Raw genomic sequence first — 24,392 nt, 5'->3', positions numbered from 1 at the left:
AGCAGCAAAAAAAGCTGTGGTACCTGTCCTCAACCAATTGCCTTTTTTTATAAGCTGAGCTCTGAAACAAGGTGAGAGAAAGGCTGAAATCATTAATTAATATTTTACAAACAAATAAAAGCTTTGACTGGTTATCTGATTTGCTTTCTAGTAAAGCTAAAATGTAAATTCAGAAATGGAATATCTCCAGGCACTGAAATCATCTTACAACCCTGTGTACGAAAAGCAGATATATGTTCCCACTTTGGTCAAAACCAAAAATGTCAAGTAACACTCCTGCTGGACCAGCTGATCTTCATAAGGTTCAACTCATCCTTTTTCACAGTTCCTATGCAGGTGATAATGTTCTAATTTGATTTGAACCTGTATTTCCTTTTTCCAACTTCAAATTTTCAAAAATGGATTTGGGTTTGTAGAATAGCACATACAACAGTCCTAACTGTAATCAAGCTACAGTCCTTATTGAAATCAATACAATACCATAGGTAATGTCATTGCTTACACGTCATCGAAACTGTACATCTAGGAAGACGATACTGTATTTAATACTTTTTCACATTTTTAAGTTTCCTTTCAGCAATGGGTCTTTCATTAGTTTGAACAATGGGGGAAACAACTTGAAGAAAATATTAGATAATTAGAGCATACAGTAAAAGTGATCATCAAATGAATCAGGGAAGAAGAGGAAGATAAGGAAGGCAGGCAGGGAGGAAGGAAGGAACAATTCCAGCTTCCTTGTGTTACCATCTGATTTCAAGTGCTCAGTCATTGGAATCAGAGAAGAAAGTTTCTTCTGCAAGGAATAGACAAGACTGGGATGATGCAACATGGGGTGGCACGAATGGGAAAAGATAGAAGAATGTAACTGTGGAATAGGCAAAACCCAAAGATTACTTATAGTTCTAAGTAATGTAATAAATCTGAGGCATACTGTCTTTTTACTTTTTCTACTTTCTCCTTTGTCCTTAAAGCTCATTTCTTGGCAACACAGAATCTGAGCAATCCAGCTTATTAGAACTGATTCCTCACTGATTGGAGTCATTAATAGGACGGTGGGACACAATAGGTGTCCAGCTGCCCTACACTTTCTTTTAATGGTACTAAAAAAATAATGCAGGCTACAGGAGAAACTAATTAGACCATTAAAATCATTGGTATCATAGGAATACTGAAATGAAGAAATGTCGTTAGTGATCACTGATACTTACAAAGGGAAGCACTTGGACTCCCTGCTCTTACTGGCTTGTTGCTTTTCTGAAAATAAATTATCAGATACCCTACACAAGATTAAAGACAGTGAGTTTACTGTCTTACATATTGAATTACATAACTTATATAATTCAATTACATTCTGTTACATATATTACTCATCTTAATCTGTTACATATATTACTCATCTTAATCCCCACATTTGTATGACTTGCACCATCATCATTTACAAAGGAAGACTTTAAGGGAGATGTTGGAAGAATTGGGCTTTTTTCTGGTTGGAGGAATTGTTTTTTTTTTAAAGCTTGCATACTCCACATTTTAAAATAGTAGCAAAATTAACATTAAATATTTTTACAGTCTTTATTGTATGATAAGGTCTTTCTGGAACAGGGTAAAAGATCTAGGTCCATATGATAACCAATATAATAGGGAGCAAGGTTGAGGAAGTAAAACGTTAACAAGAAAATAATGGTTGAAATTAGGATGATTTTCAGCTTATCCTCACTTGGCCTGTCATAATCATGGCTGTTTCTTGTTGGATATGCAGTCTGAGTCTTTCTTGTCACTATGAGTCAAACACCTAGTATTTATATTCAAAGACTCACATCGCTATCACTCTAAAAGTGTTCTCATGATACACAGTGAATGCAACAGCCAAGCGTGCTTGAATCAGAGTGGGAAGATGATTTATCTGTGAGGGTTTCAGTCAACAAAACACTTCATATTTCTTTAAAGTTAAATGTTACTACATTCGGCAGAACATTTAAGTAGCAGTGTACTTGTATCTAGTAGTTCCAGCAAAGTGTGTATGTTTAAAGCTCTGAAAGTAACGCTTCCTATTTTTTTTCCGTGGAAACTACAACAGATACAAAGTGCACAATAACACTATTTGGTGGAGGAAATTCTTAATTAAAAAACACTACTCTTCAACATATTCAGCACCATTACCTATTCATTTTTGCCAGCAATAAGCAAGAGTCTGCATGCATGCTTGTAAACATCTACACCTGTGGAGGTACCCACTGTCACTGTCACCGCTGCTGAAACATACTACCCACCACTTCATTGTGCCCACATCCACTGTTTGGACTCCATAAACATTCAGCAAGTGTCGATGAATGCCAATGGGTGCCATTTTTTCCACATAGAGGAGTTCACTGACACACCTTTGATTCATACACACTTCCATATCAACACCATTTTGTCAGATTGCCCTTCTGCTGTCATCTCTCATAAGGTAACAAAATGTAATGGAATACTGGCAGGAAGATTCAACCTCTAGTGCTATACCATCAACATCTGTCTCTACATTGTGGGCTAATATAATAAAAGAGGAGGCATTACTTTCAGAGCAGTATTCATGTATCATTGAATGAAAGAGGACTATAAATAGGTTTGATTTTGCACGAGAAATTGGTTTAAAGTCAGTGAAGAGATTTTTTCAGAGCACTGATGTTAAAGACTGTTATAATATTCAATAAAATGAACATTTTCATTTACAGGTGGTACTGTAAGTACATTACATCTCCTTGCAAACTGTACGTTCAATTACCAAGGATCCAAATATAAAGTAAGACTACCTAAACTTCTTCAGTAGGCCCATGAGAAAACATAATCTGAAGTTATGCCTGGAATAAAAACAGAGATATGTTAATTTTCTTGTGGCCAACAACTGTTAGATTTTAAGTGCACAAGAGTAATTTACAGTTGTTTTTATTTCTTGGCCTCTTCATATTGTCTGTGGGAGTTTTCTCTAGAGAAATTTCTCTTCTTCCCATTTTAGTTCAAATAAGCTGAAGCTAAAAATACAAGAGATATCATTAAAAATCTACAGGAATAAGATAGCCATTGCTTGTCTACGACTCTCTCAGAAAAAGTATTCTGTCTCTGAAGAGATCCTATTGAAAAGGCTATGAGTAATACCCTGAGGCTGTGAGTAATTTTCCTTTAACAGAGCAGTTGGTTTAATCATGTGCCAAGGATTTAAGACAATTGTGATTTTTCAGATAAGGAAACAGAAACTAGATGTCACATTCCTTAACAGATGTTTTAGAGATTGGGATCTAGATTGGTGTCTTTTTCTTATATGTCATGAGGGAAAAAACATGCATCCTATTTTATTATCTTCTCTAACATGAAAAAAAAAAAAAAAAAAAAAAGTATTTGAGGTAGAATTATATTTTGCATTTAGGGTGATAATGCTGACATAGTGGAAACTCCAGTTTCATTTTCATCTGCTGGAGTAAAAAATATAATTTTACATTTGTATAAAGTTAGATTAGTGCTGTACTTTTTATTTTACTCTTTCTCAGTGTATATGTTCATGAGTTACTGAATTGGTTAGATGGCAGGAGGTTTGGAATCCTGAAGCAATGTCTGTTCTCATTCCTTTTTTTTTTTTTTTTTCCTGTTAGCTGAATAGTGTATGGAAAGAGTAAAGGAAAGATCAGTATCATGATAATTTGGCTTGAATTAACTACTCATGTTTACAATTCTATACATATGTGAAGATTTTACTAGAAAATGAATACTGTGTGGGAGCTACATGACATAATACAGATTATACAGATTTTGACCTTTCCTCTTTTCTGATTCCTCAGTGGCTCTATGATCTTTCCTTCAGAGGTGTGTGTAGAAGAAGGATCTCCCTACAGGCCACAAAGGAAATATGTTTTACAATCCAGACCCTTTTCCTTATTGTCATGTATAGAATTGCCAAGCTAGTTTAAAAACAGAAAATTATTCATCTTCTCAGCAGGTTTGCGTAGTTTCTAAGAGAACACAAGCTCTAAATCCAAAGACCTTGTCCAAGGATAATTAAGCTGTGAATATGAGTGTCGATGCTTAAGAAAGGAATTAGGCACAACCTTCTGTTCTTTTCTGAAATCCATTAGGAAGGAGTGATATCTAAAAATTATTGTTCATTTTTATTCAGGCACTTTCATTTAAAATTGTTATACCTTCTTATTTTACATTCAACATTTGTTCGTATAGGGCTAATAAATGCAACTACATTTTTCTTCACACATTTTTTCTTTTCCTGATGTTCAGAGGGAACTTCCTATACTTCAGTTTGTGCCCACTCCTGTTTTCCTGGCACTGGGCACCAGTGAATAAAGAATAGCTCTAACCTCTTTGCACCATCTCTTCAGATATTTCTGTATATTGATGAGATCCTCCCCTGAGAACTTCCCTCTTCTCTAGGCTACAAAGTCCCAGCTCTCTCAGCCTTTTGTAATAAGAAAGATGCTGCATATCCTTATTCATCTTCATGCCTTTTGTTGAACTATCAACAATATGCTCATGTCTCTCTTGTACTGAGGAGCCTAGAACTGGACAAGTAGAGCAATGAGATTACAAAGCTAGAAAATAAAACTTGTAAAAAAAGGTTGAATAAACTGGGTTTCTTTGAGTTAGGAAGTTCAGTAAGGCCAAGTGCAGGGTGCTGCACTTTGGTTGGGGCAATCACAGGTATTTATACAAACTGGGGGAAGATCTCTTTGAGAGCAGCCCTGCAGAGAAGGACTTGAGTGTCCTGGGGGACAAGAAGCTGGACATGAGCCAACAGTGTGAGCTTGCAGCCCAGAAAGCCAACTGTGCTCATGGCTGTAATAAAAAAGGGGTGGCCAGCAGGGAGAGGGAGATGACTGTCCCCCTCTACTTGGCTCTTGTGAGGTCCCATCTGGAGTACTATGTCCAGATATGGGACCCCCAATACAAGAAGCATGTGGAGCTCTTGGAGTGGGTCCAGAGAAGGGCCACTAAGATGAACAGACGGCTGTAGCACCTCTCCTGTGAGGAAAGGTTGAGGGAATTGGAATTGTTTAGCTTGGAGAATAGAAGGTTCCAGGGAGACCTCATTGTGGCCTTTCAGTACTTGAAAGGAGAATATAAACTGGTGGGGGAACAGCTGTTTTTACGAGGGTGAATTGTGATAGGACAAGGAGGAATGGTTTTAAACTAAGATGGGAGATTTGGGTTAGATATTAGGAGGAACTTTTTCACCCAGAGGGTGGTGAAGCACTGGAACAGGTTGCCCAAGGAGGTTGTGGAAGCCCTGGAGGCATTCGAGGCCAGGCTGGATGTGGCTCTGGGCAGCCTGTTATAGTGCCTGGCGACCCTGTATAGAGCAAGGGAGTTGAAACTAGATGATCATTGTGGTCCCTTTCAACCCAAGCCATTCTATGATTTTATAATTACATGTTTTTTAGAAGTGTAGTAACAGCTTTTGATGATTTGTAGGCTGTTGCAAAGGAAAATACAACTTTTTTTCCTGTGGCATGATAGCCAGAAAAATAAGAGATTAACTTAACCTGTGGGAAGGAAGATTCAGATTTCATAGTAGCCTTCAAAGATAAGGAGAGATAAATACTGGATCAGCGTACAGGTTTTAAAGAAGCAGCTAAATAAACATGTAAGTAATCAGCAACAGTTGATCCTACCACAGGACAGAAAAATGGACTGGGGTTCAAGGTCCACTGCAGCAGAATGGTTTGCTTAGACCATAAAAAATAAGGAAATATCTTGGATGCAACTATCTTAAATCACTGCCATATCCATGCTGAATGCAGGAATGCAATGACTTTAAAATTCATTGAAGCAGTACCACTCCAAAATAGATTGACTAGGAAAAAGGAAGTACTGACACTTGACTTTCAACATACACATTCCTGAAACAAGGAATCAACATAAATTAGAATTCTGATATTCAAAATACACATTAGAGAGCAACAATCAGAGCATGTATTTAACTTGAGACTATAGACACAACAATAAAGCAAAAGAAGTTTCAGATGAAGCTGGCTGATCAGAGGTCATTAGAACTGTCAATGATGGATAAATCCTTCTGCTCTTTTCAAGTACACATTTTCTAGACTTCTAACCGTCACCTATCTCTCAAGCTGGAACTGTGTTTTCCACCCTGAGATTAGATACTGGTGTGCAATCCTCTGTTTATTTACTGTATTTGCCTCTGCAAGTCTCACTTAGACTCATGTACTGCAGTTTTGCTCTTTCTACTTGGCAGCTCATAGAATCAACATGCAAGCAGTTTTACTGGGGGGTTTCTGTCTTCCTGGCTTCAGAGTCAGTACAGCATTTGTAGCTGTTATCAAACAGATTACAAAAATACCATAAAAAAACCCACAAATAAGTACCAGAAAATTGAAGTGAATATTTCAAAAACCCTTCAAACAGGAGTCTTTCAAATGCTGCACTGCAGCATTACCTAACTGTCCACTTATTAGGCATGTTTTACCAATGCAAGTCTAGCCATCCCAGAAGAAAATATGTATGTCTTGCCACCACTCCTAGCACTAAAATTTGAACTACATTTCAAAAGTGTACAGCTCTGTCAAGCTATCACTGTGAAATTAAAACAGTTGATAACACTCCATGTCCACTGCCAAAACTCCTCCTTTATGTTCAGAAGACAAAATTATTAACTGCAATCAAACCATAAGCCACACAACTAAAATATTTCCTAGCTTCAAGAATTCTGTACTTCAAAGACCACTCTATCTCTGTGATTCAAGACAATCCTCTGGAACCCCTCATCATGGTTATTCATCCTCAGATGTGAACCTGCACATGCTGGGCTGGTACTGCCTTGCATTACAAAGTAATTCTTAACTGAATATTTGTGAAATTTCCCAGAGTTCTGTCTGAGTATGCAGCTGTAAAGAGGTGCACCTGAAATGCAGAGAAGCTGCACCTGAAAACAATTAGAAAGGCTGGTGAAAGAGACAGGGAAATGGAAATTAGGATTTCTGAAGTACTTTGACAATTCTGTGATCAAGATACCCTTCAATTTAATGAGTTACCTCTCAATTTTCTGAATCACTTGTTCTCCCTCTGCAGGTCCTCAGACCAATAAGCACAGGCATTTGTTGGACTCTGTTCAGAGATACTAAGAGTAATTCCTTCCTGTTCAATACCGTTTGGTGTCTATATAAATAACAAGAGAGTTAGAAGGAGGGGAAAAGAATGTGTGAATCACAAAGGGATTTTTCATTTGTAAATGGCATTTGTAAAGCTAACATTGAAATAATTCATCCAATTCTGCTTTCTTGATTTTAAAGACGTTATTATGAGGGAATCAGAAAAGGCCGAAGGACAAAGGAAGTTACTAATCAAACAGAAAGAAAGTGAGCATCTGAAGAACTGAATCTCACTTACGATATCATGATTATTTGACTGTAACAACCTAAGTTATAAGAACTTCCTATTGAGAAGAGATACTAGGTACTTTTGGACTGGTTTGTGGATGTGTTGTAAAAGCCAAAATAGTATAAATTAGAAAGAATTATTTAGCAGATGGGAAGACAATTCACGAGAACTAACATTCATTGTAAGAAAGCTCTTGAGTCCACAGATCAAGACTAGGAATGTTATAAAAGCTTATATTTAATTATTAAGCTACTAGGCCCTGTAAACAAATAGCATATAAAGTTTAAATTGAAAAGACTTAATGAGCTACTGGCCCCCTGTGGTCTGAAAATTAATAAATATTTTAATAGAGGAGTACAGTGGGCTATGGTGTGATGGCTTGTTACACCTCTGGATTCAAGTCAGTTGACCATCTACATTCCCAAAAGAAACATATGCTGTTCAAAGAATAAAGTATCCTTACATCAATCACCAAGCAACACAGCGATCTTGGTGCAGTATGATTTTTTTCCTCCCATTAAACTTCATACGTTAATAACAATCTGTGTAGTGCTTTCTCAAAACAAAGTCCCCAAACCTATTTTATGACATAAAGAAGCAAAATGGCATGGCAATTTCAAGAGGAAACTGAGATTTTCACTAACCATCTGCTGTTAAAACATAATTGAGCTGTTACAGGTATTAAAAGACATTACTAATTCAGGCTACCTTTTAAGCATTAACTGTTTGACAGAAAAGAAAGATAATTTAGTAAATAAATTTCACAAAATATCTGTAGAGCCATTCCAAACTATATGGACAAAAATGAAGCTACCCATCTCCAGTCCAATGTAGTCCAATGTACATGTGAGTTTTCTCAAAATTTTGGTGGTTTACTTACATAAACAAATAATCTAAAGATAGATACCACTGAGGATAATATTACATAGTGAGGAATACAGATTACCCCATACAATGCTTTTGTGTCTGTACTCAGTAATTTTGTCCTGTGGTGCTATTAAGAACTATATGGAAAATATTCCATATAAAAATATTTACTATAATGCATTAAGAACATCAATCCTCACTATAGCAATTCTACTATGAAATCTGTGATGAAAACAATAAAAATGACCAGTTATGTCTCCATCAGTATATGTACTGGGAAATACAGGACAGTAAAGCACGGAAATAGCGTGTTCTCTTGCATTTAAAGTATTTGCTGAAAATGTTCTATATTTTTGTTTATACAAATATGTCCTCTTTACCTCAATAAAATTTAATCATGTGATTCCAAGGATATTTTTGTCCCTTTTTTTAGGAATGCATGTCATACATACAATAAAGATGAAACAATATTTACCCCATGAAGTCTTCTATTCTTTAGTAGTATTTATTGCTAGATATCCAACCATAACCTTTTTAAAATTATTATCACCTGGCAACGTAAATGGCAGGCTTTCTCATGTATGCTCAGCCTAAAAATTAGTCATTTCTTTAAACTATATGCACATTCAGTGAAAACATGCAACTGCCAAAGCAGTTATCTCTTTCAAATCTGGGAGGAAATTCAAAAAATCCCTTAGTTCATCAAGACTGGGTAGTATCTATGACTTTAAAATCTGTTTTAACGGCTTTTTAATCTCTCTATGACCAAATGATCACAATTCTCTTACAAGTACTCATATCCTTTAATTATTTTCTTGATATTAGTGGGTGTCATTTCTTGTGATAGCTGTCATCCAAGAAGATATGGATCAACTGAAGGAAGTATGGAGGAGTGTAACAAATAGGATCAGACGTCTAGAAGACATGATCTACTGAAAGAAATGAGTTTGTTTAGTCTATAGAAATAGAAGACTGAGGAAAGATATGATAACAGTTCAACTATGTAAAAGGTCATTGCAATAATTCTGCTTCATACCAACAAGGGATAAGGCAAGGAGTGGGCTTAAATTAGAGCAAACAGGAGTTAATGATTAAGAGAACTATTTCATGGGACACTGACAACTTAAGCTTTACATTCTTAAAGACTGTCTACTTAAAAATTATATCAAGTGTATGTAAAGAAGCAAGATCTAAATTTACTAAAATGAGTGTATTATTGCACAAACAATAGATCTGTTGTTGAGGACTTTAAGACAAAGAGACTGGGGCAGAATCACCCAAGTGTTGATGTAGAAAAATGGAACTCAATGAAAGAGTCAGATTAATTTCTTTATCCATAATGCCCAAAAGCTGAATATCTGTTCTGTATGGTTACTTCACAACTAACCCTTACTTTACACAGTAATCTTTCAATTTTCATTTTGTTGCTGGATCACCCAAGACCAAGTCACACAGGTAAGAGATGCAACAATTTTTTCTGCCTATTTAGTATTGATATAAATAATAATAATAAAATAAGAAACAAGGCAGACATTTAAAAATAATGTTATGGGTAAGATGGGACATAATTCTGATTCAGTCAGGGAACTCATAATGAAAAAGATCCGAATTAAGGAGCTGTTCTCCTTACCTTACAAGTTTGAATATGTCTTTCTGATGTTAAGAGAAAAGCATTTCACTCTTTCTCCACTCAGTCTTGCTTATTATCAAACCCCTTTGTAACCATTCTCTTTTCTACAAATCATTTAGAGAAGTTTCAAAAGCAGAGATACTAGTAACTGTTAACTAATCACTGGCATTCAAACAATTTATCAGTGTTTACTCCAAAGCCAGACTTTCACTTTCTTCTTTAAGTTGGAAAAGTTCTTGAGAGGAATGCTAGAAATCTTATTTAACTCAGTGGCAGTCTCATGACAAAACAGGCAATATTCACACCTAGTGACTGATATGAGATAAAAACTGTTTCTTGCTATGTTTACTTCATAAAAAGAGCAACAGGAATTTCTGTATGCGTATATCACATGGAGATGTAAGAAACTATAGAAACCTGCCTAAATCACAGCATTGTGCTAGTTTTCTCTTTCTATACATTTCATTTTTATTTCCAGAGATACTGAATAGAATTTTTGGTAGAGCCACATTTAGTACCTACACTTTTTGTGTTAAACAGAGGAAAAAATTTAGTCATCCCACAGAATGACAGACATTTTAATAAAGAATTATCTTGGTCATAGTAATTACATTGTTTCTCCTAGATGCCCTCTAATCTAGTGGACATTTTGCACAGTATACTTTTAGTCATGAGACAGCTGGGTAATATACGATTCCATATAGTTCAAAGCCCTGCTTTGCAGGCAAATAAAAATATTATTTCATCAAGGACACATTCCTGTCAAACCTTGGCTCTCAAAAGATAGCTCACATCATCAAGTAGCTGAGATTTGGATTGAACCATTCTGCTAAGTGAGCACTGAATTAAGATTAAGAAATCAATAAATATGAATTAATCTTCCTCTGACAGTGAATTTGCAAGAATAAATATTGGATAGGAACTTAATCACAGAAAAGAGACATGCATAACCTGAAAAAGTGGTCATCCTGATCCAATTAAATTTCTTATTGCCTTCATAATCAGACATAGAAACCAAGAAGAATGTAGAGAAGTTTTTCTATTCCATCATTAATCTTGGTCTAAATAGCAATATATTACATATCTGTGAGATGCATTCACCAAATACAGCTAAGCATACATAGGAGAAAACAGTTACTGCTAGCAAAATCTTAATAAATGTTATTGTTCTGGGCTCAGTCTGGAATTTCAAGTAGCTTCCTCAGGAGTAAAAAGTTAAGGCGATTCACTTGAGCAGCTTATTACCTTGAATACTTCTTTTGAAAAAAGCTTTGCAGCCCTCACAAGACCAGACCCCATAATGGTAGCCTGAAGCATAGTCGTTGCACACAGCACAGTACCGGGTCTCCTTGGTGGACTCCATGGACAGACTCCCTTTCTCATTGGTACCAGACATCCTCTCTCGAATGCTGTGGCGCCTGTTATCAGAGCTTGGCCTGTTAGCAGCAGAAAAACAAAAGAAAAACAAATATTTCAGCATTGTTAAGACTCATCCACTCCTAAGGACTAAGAAAAAAGAGCAAATCTGTTTTTGAAGATCTAGATTTTGAACAGATAGGAAAAAAAAATTGACTTTGTATCTTGCTTTCTAATTGGTTCTAATTGGAGAAGTGTAGAAATCATGAAATACTGAGAAATTCTTCACAATTCTTCACAAATTAATCTGATGTTACTAAGCATTGCACCTTGAAAAATTAAAAAGCTATTTGATAAAGGAATCAGTATTTCTAAAGTTATTACAAAGGAGTAAAAAAAAAAAAAAAAAAAATTTAGCAATTTTTAGTGTACCTTCTCCTGTCCAAAGGGTACAGCATGACTGACGTATCAATAAATTTTGAAAATGAAAACAGAACAAATCTATAGCATAAATGGCAATTAATTCACATTTTGTAAGAGATTATTACAGCTCATTGCTATAGGCTTGATAAACAAGATTCAGAGATGAGAGGATGTGAAAATAACAAGAGGAACAGCAGTGATCTCTAAGGTTGCTCCTAGCAGGTAAGCAGTCACACAATTTGCAATAAGAGTCTGAACTACAAATTGTTTGGAAGAAAAATCCAATTTGGTGTGGCAACATCATACAAGTTAAAGCATGAAGTATGCTACTGTTTACAGTAACTACACACTTACCATGCATGTTTTAATTACTGTTTAGTTAACAGGTGGCTCTTGTCTCCTGAGTCCTAAGCTTTTCTCAAAATATTCTGGTTTTGAACCTAGGAAACTTGGGGGTCTTTTTCAGATTTCTTCTTACATACCCAAATTTGTCACATTACCTTCTTCAGTGCATCACAATATCCTGTATTTTGATGAATTGAGGCACCTGGCACCAACAGTCCGTCCTGCTCCACTCATGCTCCAAATCATTACTCATTATGGCTTTCTGATGACTATTATTTTCAACTGTTCTCTTTCATCTAGGCAAAACTCCCCAACACCTCCTGCTGCAGTCCAACTTGAACTCCCAAAAGCTTTATATCAGCCAAAATCACCCATACACTCTCACATGTGCTGCCAACCACCCCCCAAATATAAACTTTCTGTCCCACTTTGTATATACTTTTTGGCCCAAAATATGACATATTTTCATTGAAGAACATCAAATGAATAACAGTTATTGGAGAAACAGACTGACTGCCCTGTGAGACCTTACAACTGTTACTGGCATCATTCAGGAAAGCTGCATTTTTTAAACTCAAAATTCTTTACTAACCCTTATATACCAGCTAATTTCAAAAACTTATTTTTAATGTCCTTTTATTTTCCTTAGGATCTGTGTAAGACAGAAAAAAACTGCAAATGGTGAAGCTCTGACATGGCACAACTGTTTTTTAAGTGATGTGTGAAAACCAGAATGTGTCAGAATTCTGAAAATATGAATTGGCAAAAGTAGGAAGAAAAAGGAATCATTTCTTATTTCAGATGTTAAAGCATGAAAAAGCAGTATATTTTATGAATCTCTATGCAATACATATATGATACTTGTAAGCACGTATCCAAATCTGCCAAACTTAGATAGTTTTCTTATTCTTCTTCAAGTCTTTATTTTTAGTTTGATTTTGCTTTGTCTCAGTGTCTCATTTAATTAACTTCATTTTTATCTACTGAGAACTGATCAGTTACTGTTTCTTATCTTCCCTACCCTGTTCCTTCTAGTTTGCAGCTAGATCATTTACTCAATTTTTCACCTTTTCAAAATATTTATTTCCACTCAGATCAAGATTAGCCTCACGCATATTTTTACTAAAAAATAATAAGAAATGACTGAAAAATTGCCTGAAACAAATAGACAGAAAAGCTTCTCCTATCTAGAATAGATAAGAGATTACACACACACACACACAAAAAAGCAAAATCTGAAGGTTTTGCCTCCTACAAATACACAGAGAATCAGTGCTGAAGGGATCACAGAAAGGCAAGAGACTAACACAATTACTCATGCCTGCCAATAATGCATCTGCATTTTATGTTTTACTTAGATAACCTTTGTCTTTCTGCTAACAAAATTATTATATTGAAAGTCCACTATAAATCTTTTGTATAGACCTTCACCAAACAAAATGCATCCAAAGGACCTTGCCAGCTTCCGCTCCCAACACACAGTAAAATCAGAGTCACTCAAGCACCACTACAAGCAAAGTTTTGAACACTGGCCTTACAGAATCATCACATTGATGCCCTTATGAACCACAGTGGGATGAAAAAATAGAAAGTCTCCAGTCCAATCCTCAAAAGGACTAACAGTCTGCCAACCCTTTCTATTTATACCATGCCAATGAAATTGAGTAATAAATTAACTTTCCATTATCACAACCATAGTACTTTTCAGAAGATGCGAGTAAGCAATCCTTTGGAAAAAGAGGATCTCACTAATGCAGAGTTCGCAAAATCAAAGTAACATCTCATATTTCATCCATAAACCATCTGCTAGCTTGTGCACATCACAGACCACTGATGCTGCATCTGACACAAAATAACATTCTGCTCTTCATCCAGTTTTCAGTTAGGTTTCAACGGTTAGCCTTCCAGAGAACATCATGCAACAACCTAAACAATTTTAATAATGTTGGCAAGACTATCCTACCCAAAATACAATAGCAAACTTTTCAACAATTTGCTTTGTAATCTATGCAAACAATAACAAAAGAAAGACCAAAAGTTCTTGTCAACTATTTTTACCAAAGAGAAACACATATCAAAAAGAAAGAAAACCCCAGAAAAAGACCTTCCTACAAGGCCTCCAGTGAAATAGAATAGATTAGAGAGCAAAAAACCTCAGGGAACACATGATTTACTGTTCTTTTCCAAATATAACAATACAGCAGACATATAAAATTGAAAGTGCTTTGGAGCTTAAAAAGCAGGACAAGCAGTCTTCTACACTCACTTTCATGTTTACCACTTATGTCACACTGAATCTGTTCTTCAATAAATTTGTTAGCAAACAAAACACCTCTGTTTGCATAGAATCATAGAATAGAATCATAGAATGGTTTGGGTCAGAAGGGGCCTTTAAGACCATCTAGTTCTGGCCCTCTTGCTATAGGCAGGGACACCTCCCACTAGACCAGGTTTCTCAGAGCCCCATCCAGCATGGCGTTGGATGTTTCCAGGGAGGGGGCATTCACAACTTCTCTGGGCAACCTGTTCCGATGTCTCACCACCCTCACAGTACAGAATTTGTTCCTAATATATAGTCTAAACCTACCCTCTTCCAGTTTAAAACCATTTTCCCTTGTCCTGTCACAACATGCCCTTATAAAAAGTCCCTCTCCAGCTTTCCTGTAGGTACTGGAAGGCTACTATAATGACTCCTCTGAGCCTTCTCTTCTCCAGGCTGAAGATCCCCAAACATTTTAGACATTCACAGGTCATCTAAAACTCTAAAGCAGACCAGAGGTCTTTAACCTCATGTTGACTATAAGGCAAAAGTAATCTATATATGAGGGAACTGCAGTTTTGTAACGTAAACTATATTTTTATGTCATAACACTGATTGGCAGGCAGGATGAATTTAATGAACCCACAGTGCACAACCCAGCCAAAAGTGGGGTGAGGCCCAATTTATTCACAACCCATTTTATCTAAAATAAAGAGATTTCATGGGAAGGAAAGGTTAAGGGGAAACACTTTTGAGCAGTTAAGGGAGGCACCTTGAGAAAGACTATGTATTCATTTTAATACAAGAATGTGCACCCACTAATATTTTTCTTTATATTGGTTGGAACTTTTTAGTGTAAAGAGCTTCTGAAACAATGTTCCTTTCAAGTGAAACCAAGGTCTAGCAAGGCTAAAGCTTTCCATGCAATAGACTTAGTCTATGAAGTATTATACTATTCAATATGAAACTAATTAATTTGCTGTTTATTTTACACCATATGGTGTAAAATATTTATAAAATATTATTTATCCAGAGTTAATTGAAAATACTTAAAAGACATCACAGGGAGAAGTAGTGCAGTAGGAACAACTAAGTATACAAACAGAAAATTGCTAAGCACATTAAGTGCCTCAAAACTATACTCAGAAAGTAGATCCAATAAATGTGGAAAAAAAATCATATGCTATCCAAATGAAAAAGTTTGCTTAAAACAAATATCCCTAAATGTCGATGGTTGTAGTTTAGCTAAATACAACTTGATGTGTTGATGTAACTTGATGGAGAGAGAGTGGTGTTACATGTAGTTGTATACCAAGCAGATAAGTTCACAGTATATTTTAGGTTAGACAGGATCCCAGGAGGTGGTCATATATGAGGCAACAGTTGGCATTAAATGGGTTACCGCAGTGAAGATGGGTTCCAGCAATAGAAAAGAGAACCAGCAGCAGTCTTTGGCTGAACCTCTACTGTTGATTAAGTTTAGCTGGGGCTCATCAAAGGGACTGATTCCTGGACTACGGCCTCCCCAGAAGAGCAAGATTCCATCTGTGCAACTAAGGGTGAAGAATCTTTGCATACCTCTGGCCTGAACCCCAACCTGAGAGAAGGTTACTCAGACAGGCCAAACCCTGCCTGGAGATGTCAAGCTACTAAGCAGTGAGAGCCACCATGCTGATGCTCGTGTCTGTGCCCTGGCCTAGTTTAGTCAACTAATATATGTGCAAGCTTTTTTTTCCTCCATTATCCTCAGCTGATTCCCTGACCATCTCCAAGTTAATATCTCTGTTTGCATCATGAAAAATGAGAGCGATAAGCAGCTTGTCAAGATAATGATGATGGCCCTTACAGTTTGCTGTCTACCCCACTAAGTGTAATGTTAATTCCTTTAACCTTATTTATTTGGACAATTCAACTTATTTCTGCTCATCTCTTCTCCTTCAACAGGTGAATGCAGGGAAACCTAAACAGAATTACATGAGCAGAAATTCCTGAACTAGTGTGGTGAATAATTGACTTGAAGAAATAATTGACACAAACGATGAGGAAAGAAAATGGGAAGAGTATTAAAAATAACAGAAGTTATAGGCTAAAGACAATAAATTAAAAAAAAAAAAAATGGCAAGGAAACCAATTGAAAACAGGACAGAATTCAGCACAGGAGAAGAAAATAATTTTAAAAAATGAAATATAATTGGAAGGTGAGAAATTAAGGAAAAATGCAATGAAATTATATGAAAGCTAAATAATAAAATATTCTTAAAATATTTACAGCACAGTATATCAGCAAATGTGTTTCACAGTCTGAAGACACTGGCATGTTTTCTTTGGAACTAGAATAAAAAACAATTTGATTTGATAACTAAAGTAAAATGACTTCAGAAAAATAGCACAATATTGACCAACAAATGATAGCATTGAGGAAGGGTTCTGTCAACATGAAAACAAAAGCATATCTCGTTAGGTCATCAAAATTTCTTATTTTCAAAGAAATTTCAAAGAAATTAAACTTTTCCTCCCAGTCTCAACTTCTTTGTCAGAAAAGAACAAATTCTGGTGCCTGAAGTGACACTTCAAAGCTACTTCTCCTCTCCCCACAGACTCCTCATGAAAAGCTCTCTTTCCTCCTCCGTCACTATTTATTTTCTTTCTGTCTCAGGCTAGAAGGTTCCATTCTTCTGTCTCTATCCTCTCAACCCAATCTGCCATGGCTACTTAGTTCCTATTAATCTTAACATTCAGTCCTACTTCCCTTTGGTCCACTTCTCATGTCCTCACAAGCACAAGCTGAGATTTGCAATTTAAAAAGGATTGAGGGACCTTAGAATCATTATAATCACATATATCTCATTTATCATAAAGGAAACAAAATTAATTTTTACCAAAGCTGAACTTAAATTTTTTGAAATTACGTGATGAGCAGTTCGATGTAAATGCTAGGAACTACCTACAAGTAAAACTAAAATGTTTCAAGTCAGTCCAAACAGAATTTAAACATTTAAAGTTTTCTTTTTAAACCTCTATGATAGCTTTAAAACTAAGAAATTTCACTTTCATAAAGAGCCTTGTGTTGTGTGACTTGCAGTTCCATATTTTCTTCTCTGGACTGAGGGCTGCATCTGTTACAGTGCAAGCCTGCATGCCACTGGAGTCCTAAGGGTCTGGGCACCAGAACACTGCCCATGGGGTAAAACGAGTACTAGAACCATACCTCTGAACAACCAAGAGAGATGTCATAATAGCCACAATATGTGATAATCACCATAACGTATCATTTTTTTCAAAGTTTTGATGAAAAAATATTCAGATATCAAAGCATTCTTTCTTATGAAATACACATTCACAAATAAGCACATATATAATATGCAAAAAAAGCCAAACAAACAAACAAACAAAAACTCTACAGATATGTTCAGAGAGATACTTCTACTTTAACCGCATGCCAAAGTTACTACAAACTCTACCACTAGTGAAATTACACTGTGGTCTTGATGTGAAAACAACATAAATAGAGCTACAGAAATTGCATATCTTGCAATCACTGTATACTTGTATACTAAAATACAAAGTTCAGCTTTGGTAAACAGGGGACAGAATATCCCTTAAAAGACTATATATAGACCTGCCTCACAGGTCTCCTTGTTTTAACTTTCTCCAACTACACTTCTGATGAAGACCGTTTCTGTATCTGTTTGGTGCTTTACTGCCTAATGTCCAGCCTACATCATTTTCTGCTCAGAGATCCTCAGCTATTTCCACTTATCCTGGAGAGCAACACAGTCCCAGTCCCCTCAGTACAAATCTTCCCTTCCCCCTCAACCTACAGTCTTCTCTCCACAAATTCTCCTAGTTCTCCCATCTTCTCACTGCTCTCATTCCCTGAATGAAACTTTGAATGAGGCTTTGCTAGTTTCTCCTAAAACAGCATACTTATCTCTTCACCTGTTTCAGTCTTCAAAGAATAAAATTTTCCTTTCCTGTATATTACTACTCTGTTGCGTTTAGTTTATGATTCTGTCTACCCTTTAGATTTTTTCTCACAATCCTTTTCCCTAATCAGTAATTCCTCAGTTGTTACACCTTTACAATAGATTTCTCCTTCCTAAAGGCTGGGGACTGTACTGACCCCAAATTATTTCAGAACTGTTTAATGTTTCAACTTCTATTCCAGTAAACAGCTCTAGAAGAGTTCTCTTTCTTACATACTTAAATTTCAAGTGGTCCATTTACAGATTTCTGCTACTTCTAACACTGTCAGATACCATTTGCTTATTTAAAAATTAACAGTACTACTTTGCTGTATGCTTTTAATTTGTGATCACTGGATGTCCTCCTGCTTTTTAGGAGAAATAAACACTACCTGTGAAACGAACATTTTGATCCACTTCCCCAGGATCCAAATTAATAACCAGCCAACTTGCTCAGGGTTTCTCTGCCCATTCCTATCTCCTGGCAGTTGGTATGGGAGCTGTCTCTGACACTGTCTCACATTCAGTCAGGCAACCTGACCCTCGTGTATGAGGAGTCACATAATCTGAGGAAACATCTTTATCCAGTGCCTAAAAGTATGCCAAACTTGATGGAGAAGCTGCTGACAGACAGAGTGCCTGTGGGCACTGCATTGATCTGACTTTCTGGAAACAATACTGAGCTGGTGTGTGGCAGAGGAGCTCTGGGGACAGAAGAGACAGGAGGCTGTGTGTGGAAATCAGCTATGACCAGAAGTATGTCAAAGATGAGAGCCAGATGGGCAAAAGGTCTGAGAGGGAAAGGACAAATCACTTTAGTGTAAACAATCTGAAGAATGAAATATGTTTGAAAAGCTGGAAGTATGAAAAAAAAAAAAAAAAAAGAGAGAGAGAGAAAAAAAAAAAAGCCAGCTCCAGCTGAGTATGTCTGGTGTATATCCTCTGCAGCCTTCATGCTTACAGAAATATCTGGTTACCCTTATCTCTATTAAAGACTAAGCTGAAAACTTGTATTACTGCATTTCTTACATCAGTCTTTGAATTAAAATATGGCATTTATGAAAAAGCCGATGTTCAGTCTTTCATATAAGAATGTAATACAACATCCAGAACGATTTTTTTTCTCTGAGTTTCACTGTTCCTCATGAACTTTCTTCAGAATTACTCAGTAACTACACCTATTTTTCATTTTCTTTTCAATTTCCAAATAAACTAGCACAATCCTACCATCTGAAGGGAGAAGGTTAAATGCACTCAGTAGATTGAGTTTGAGTGAGTGAGAAAAGAGTGTTTCAGGAAATGCTGTCAGATTACTACACTTACCTCCAGACTATTTCAAAGGTAAATGCCAGTAAAAACACAAGAATTAGTCATAAATCTTCCTTCACCTTGCCCTTATGGGGTTTTCAAGGGTTTAGTGTTCCTTTTAATCTTAGGCAAGCCCTCAGTCTAAATATTTCAGATGCACATGATTAGACTGCAGTTTAGCCAATTACCCAGAGCTTCTTTGAATTCCCATAGTAATCTTTCAACGATGAACGCTAAATTGTCCGTTTTTAGAGCAAAATGATTGAAGGACATAAATGTTGGCTCTCTCACATCATGATATATAAAATAAGAATGCAGATTGTATAACACGTTACAATTCAGAAGACACTGTTTCAAAAAATCCAAACTAAACTGATAAATGATTTCAAATGGCTATTTTTCTTAAAATAACATTTTAAACTCATAAAGTAACTTTAAATGGTACTCTCCATTTTTAAATGAATTTTTGAAATAAAAACACTGGTACAGCCACATGCAGGCCCACAGAAATCAGTGGTTTCTGAGCCACAGGAAATAAACCTTGACAAAATAAAGGACTTTCTGAAGCCATGCTTTTAGGAACACTGAAGTGCATGCAGGCCTCCTGAATGAATTAAGGAAAAGAGGAAGAGACAAAAGTCTTTTCCCAATAAGCTTACCAATCGGGCCATCTACAACACCCTATGCCAACTTCAAGAGTACAGGAGAAAGACTAAGGTGAGATGTTTGATGACATCATATGGACAGCTGGAAAGAAGCTGTCCCTTTTGGGAAAATCTATGCAAAAGGCGCGGTTGACACCTACATGTAAAAATGCTTCCGTTCTTGCCCCATATGATGTGGTTTACCCACAGCTCATGCCCAACACAATAAACACAGTCTCTGCACAACTTGGGCTAATGGTGCACAGTCTAGGGGCCCAGTGAAACAAAGACAAGTTCTTAATTGTACAAACTTAATTGCAGATCAGCCAGTTTAATCTAAACCAATTATTAGTATATGGGACCTGCACAGGCCTAGTCATATGAACAAATTAAGCAACTTGCAGGCTATGACTGGCCTGCAACATGAGAGCAGATAAAAGTCAGTGCAAGACTAGAACACACTGCATGCCACGGGGCAACACTGGCCAGATAGCCATAAAGACAGAGACACCAGTCCTAGCTGATTCTCTCACACAAGAAATACATGTTCCAGAAACTCACCAACAGAGCTGAGCTTCTGTCAGAACAGAATATTCATGCTCTGTAGCTATTTGCATACCCTTTTTCCTCAGTTAATAAAAATGAGTGACAAATTTTGTCAAGAGATTCCAGACCCTAGTAGGCAAATAAGTCTCAAAGTAGCATATTTTAGTTTGTTCTGTCATTACCAATGGAAGCAGGGGAGATGTTGACGCCTCATAATCTGTGTAGTTTGTGAGGAAACATTGCTCTTGCTGAGATACTTAACTCATACTTGTTCTCTGGGATGTAATAAAATGAAATCTGGCAGCCTACTTGTTCCGTGTGCTAGCAGGGTGTAGTCATTACATGTGTGCAAAAGGGCCTTATGGCTAAGCCCTGTATTTGCATTATAAAATAAAACATAACTATCATGTGCTAAAAATATAGTTGAAAGCGTAAGAAACAAAATAAAATTAATAAGAAATAGAATTTGGGTAGATTGTCATATAAAGGGCACAATTTGAGACTCCCTCATCAAACTGTTTTTCAAACTTATTTAAAATTTTTTCTCTTCCCTTCAAGGAGAGTTGTTAGTACTCAGTATTCCTCTAAGTAACCCCTAAACTTCACTTCAGAAAATCTGGTGTTAAAGGGCTTCAAAGGCTGTCATTCTGTGTTGAAGAAGCAGCAACTGCAAATTCTAGACAGTCTCGGTTTCCCTTTATTTCTGGCTGTAGGCACTTAGCCCAGAGGAGAAAATCAGTTCTATTCAACACAGAGTCATAAGTCTTGAGCTGAGAGAAGAGGCCAAAAAAATGAAAGATGGAGAGACAAAGGGCTCAACTGTATGGTCATACTGGCTTGTAAACTCAGGCACTGGAATTATGACCGGAAATGTGACAGCGTTAAGTCCCTTCCTGAGGCAGCTTCCAGCTAGATTGGACTAATAGTTACATTACAGCACTATGAAATACTAAAATACCATGATGGTCCTGCATAAGTCTTATCAGGAAAGCCGCAGATCACAGTGAGTCTAAGTGGGAAGGATGACTGCACCACTCCCTTCCTCATCTCTGCTCAGGTAAAGCAGTTAGATCTGATCACAGGCACATATCCACTTCTGGGGTTGGAACTGAGGACTGAGCAGTAACCAGGGGCTACAATTTGCATGCCTTCAAAACAGCCTGCCACCAAAGTGGTCCCCAAAGTATGCAAGATTCCAAATATCACTATTCTAGAAAATTACCTGTATGAGTAGCAAATTGGAACACAACCTCAGTATCTCATATTGGCTTAATGTGATATAAATATGATCAAAATTATAGCTTGATTTTCAAGCTGTCTCTATATTCAACATACTTATAAAACATATTTCAATAATATATTAAATACCCATTAAAAGATTCAAAAAAATTATAAGAGAACTAAAAGCATATATCTATAAGACAAACAGGTAAATATTTTAGTCATTACACAAAGGTTATTTGCATTACATCTGTTTTTGTTTTAATTATGTTCTAATATTAATTAGAAATTAATAATATTCTGAAACTTCAATAACAGTTTTAAAATTATATTGTATTTCTTCACATGCTTTTATCAATCATCTCAAGTAATCATCTTTGAATTCAAGCAGATACCATTAGATAGCCAAGTTTGAAATCAGAGTCACTTCATTTCACATACATATTTATATAGATACATAGATCGTCAAGTTAAATAATTCTAATCAATAACTGTTTGATGACAAGCCCAGAATCCCAAACCAGTTTTAGTAAGGTCGTATTGGAAAGCTTAATGCATAAAATGGAAAAATAAGCCAACAGTGCAGAGTTTCATACTGAAGTGGTCTTGATCGTGCCTTCATTTTCCAGCCCCAGCACTGATTTACAAACCTTAGTGAGAACTTCCACAAGCCATATCCTTGATTCTTCTTTTCACTTGCTGTTGATAAGTGGAAACACATCTGCATCCCTGCACAGGAGCTCATCTCCTTGCCAACTCCATGTGCTGGAGCTGATATACCACAACAGTTAAACAGTGCAGGTATACATACAGCAGCAGGCAGAAGAAGAGGTGTAGTTCTGCACAAGAGTGCTTACATGAAGACTTGCTGCTGCACATGCTAGTGAGTTAGGAAGTGAGAAAGAATCATAGGGAAAGAGAGATGATGAAGAGCATTCCACCCCTGATTTCCCGCAGACCACTGAATCTGTAAAAATCCATTCTGTAAAAGCAATTGAGAGTTCTGATTGTACCAAAAAGAAAATGTAAGAAATAAAAGTAGCTCTTCAATGAACTGTTCCCCATGACAATTTTAGTGTAGAGCCTAGCACAGACAAAAGTCTGGACATCATGCTCCGTACATTTCCCACTTGTAGAAATACCTACTGGAAACATTTATCTAGTGATTTCCATGTAATGATTCACAATATACACTATAGAAAACCTGCATACCTCAACTACATTGAGATGACAGAGGGGTAGAGTAAAAGTGATTTTGTTTACCTTGATAAATGAATGAAATATCTGACCTTCTTTTCATTGGATTGATACTTCTTCTTTTTTTTTCTTTTTCTATTTGGAATATATGGGACAAATGTATTTCTAGCACTACACCTTTTAAGGAGACTCACTTCTCACAAAAACAGTCTTGAGTATCTCTCATGCTCAGACAGTTAATGGAAAAGTCTGATTTTCAGTCTGGGTTTCAGAATTGTCCATATAACTCAAACTGCATCCTAAATTTTCTCACTGATGTAATCATAAAAGACAGAGACGGATCTGAGTAATTTCTCCGGGACAAGTAGAATTTCCACAGATAATCTGGAGACACCTCTACCCTACAACAACCACCTCTAGACTCCTCATTTTAGGTTGTTATGTGACTTAAACAAACCACTTGGCAGAAGACATGAACCTGGGCTTTTAGAGACCTGTTTCCATTTATTTTTCACTATATCTGCTCTGTCATAAGCAAGACAATTCATTTTGCTCCACTCTTACAGGTTTTAGTTCTGCAACAACTTGGAGGGAGAGCAGAGACAGAGGGTCAGCCTCTTAGGCTTTTGGGTTACTTGCCATTTCCAGACAGCTCAACATTTGTTAACAGTAAAGCGAGTTAGATAAAGAGAAAACAAGGCATGTATGAGTCAGAAAATAGGTCATACATGAAAACAGCTTGAAGCTATTAATACCTAATGTTGCTATTTAGTGAATAATAAAGAAGCTGATGCTAACTGTTCAGTGAAAACAGTCTTGGCCTTGGTAATTTTGTTAAGTGCTTTCAAAAAAGGGACATAGGCAAATTATTATTTTTCTGGACTGGCTTTTGTACTGATACACATTTCTTCCTATGAAGAGTAAGATCCTTGGTGCTTTGTTGAAATGAAACCAGAAAAATCCTTCATCTTAAGTAAGGGATAAAAGAAACTGAGGGTCACATCACAAACAGTACATGTCAGAAGCAAATTAAAGAACATGAAACGCTAGTGCATTAACTCCTTGTTTCTGCACAGTCATCCCTTATTTCCCTTCTAAATAAATGCAAAGTAACTGAACATACAATTCCATACCAGGATGGAAACTAAGATATATTTATGGTGAATTTTTGATTTTGGTTTTTGTTCTTTATTTTTTCCCAAGAAAAACACTAAGTATGCCTGTTTAACAATCCAGTGGAACATTTGCTT

General features: G+C 36.4%; 1 protein-coding gene across 2 annotated transcripts in view; it reads right to left on the bottom strand.

Annotated features, from left to right (window-relative positions):
• Positions 1–24,392, bottom strand: part of ESR1 (estrogen receptor 1) — a 176,413-nt gene that overhangs the window by 66,822 nt on the left and 85,199 nt on the right. For both annotated transcript variants that reach the window (XM_090135600.1, XM_031611893.2), the window contains exon 4: positions 11,123–11,313. In XM_090135600.1, the coding sequence (XP_089991726.1) occupies positions 11,123–11,313 (191 nt within the window). The remainder of the gene's footprint in view (positions 1–11,122; positions 11,314–24,392) is intronic.

This window comes from Phasianus colchicus, chromosome 2, assembly GCF_987193195.1.
Source record: "Phasianus colchicus chromosome 2, bPhaCol1.hap1.1, whole genome shotgun sequence".
Classification (NCBI taxonomy): domain Eukaryota; kingdom Metazoa; phylum Chordata; class Aves; order Galliformes; family Phasianidae; genus Phasianus; species Phasianus colchicus.
The sequence above is the reverse complement of the archived record's forward strand: the minus strand, read 5'-3'. Positions and strand labels throughout refer to the sequence as shown.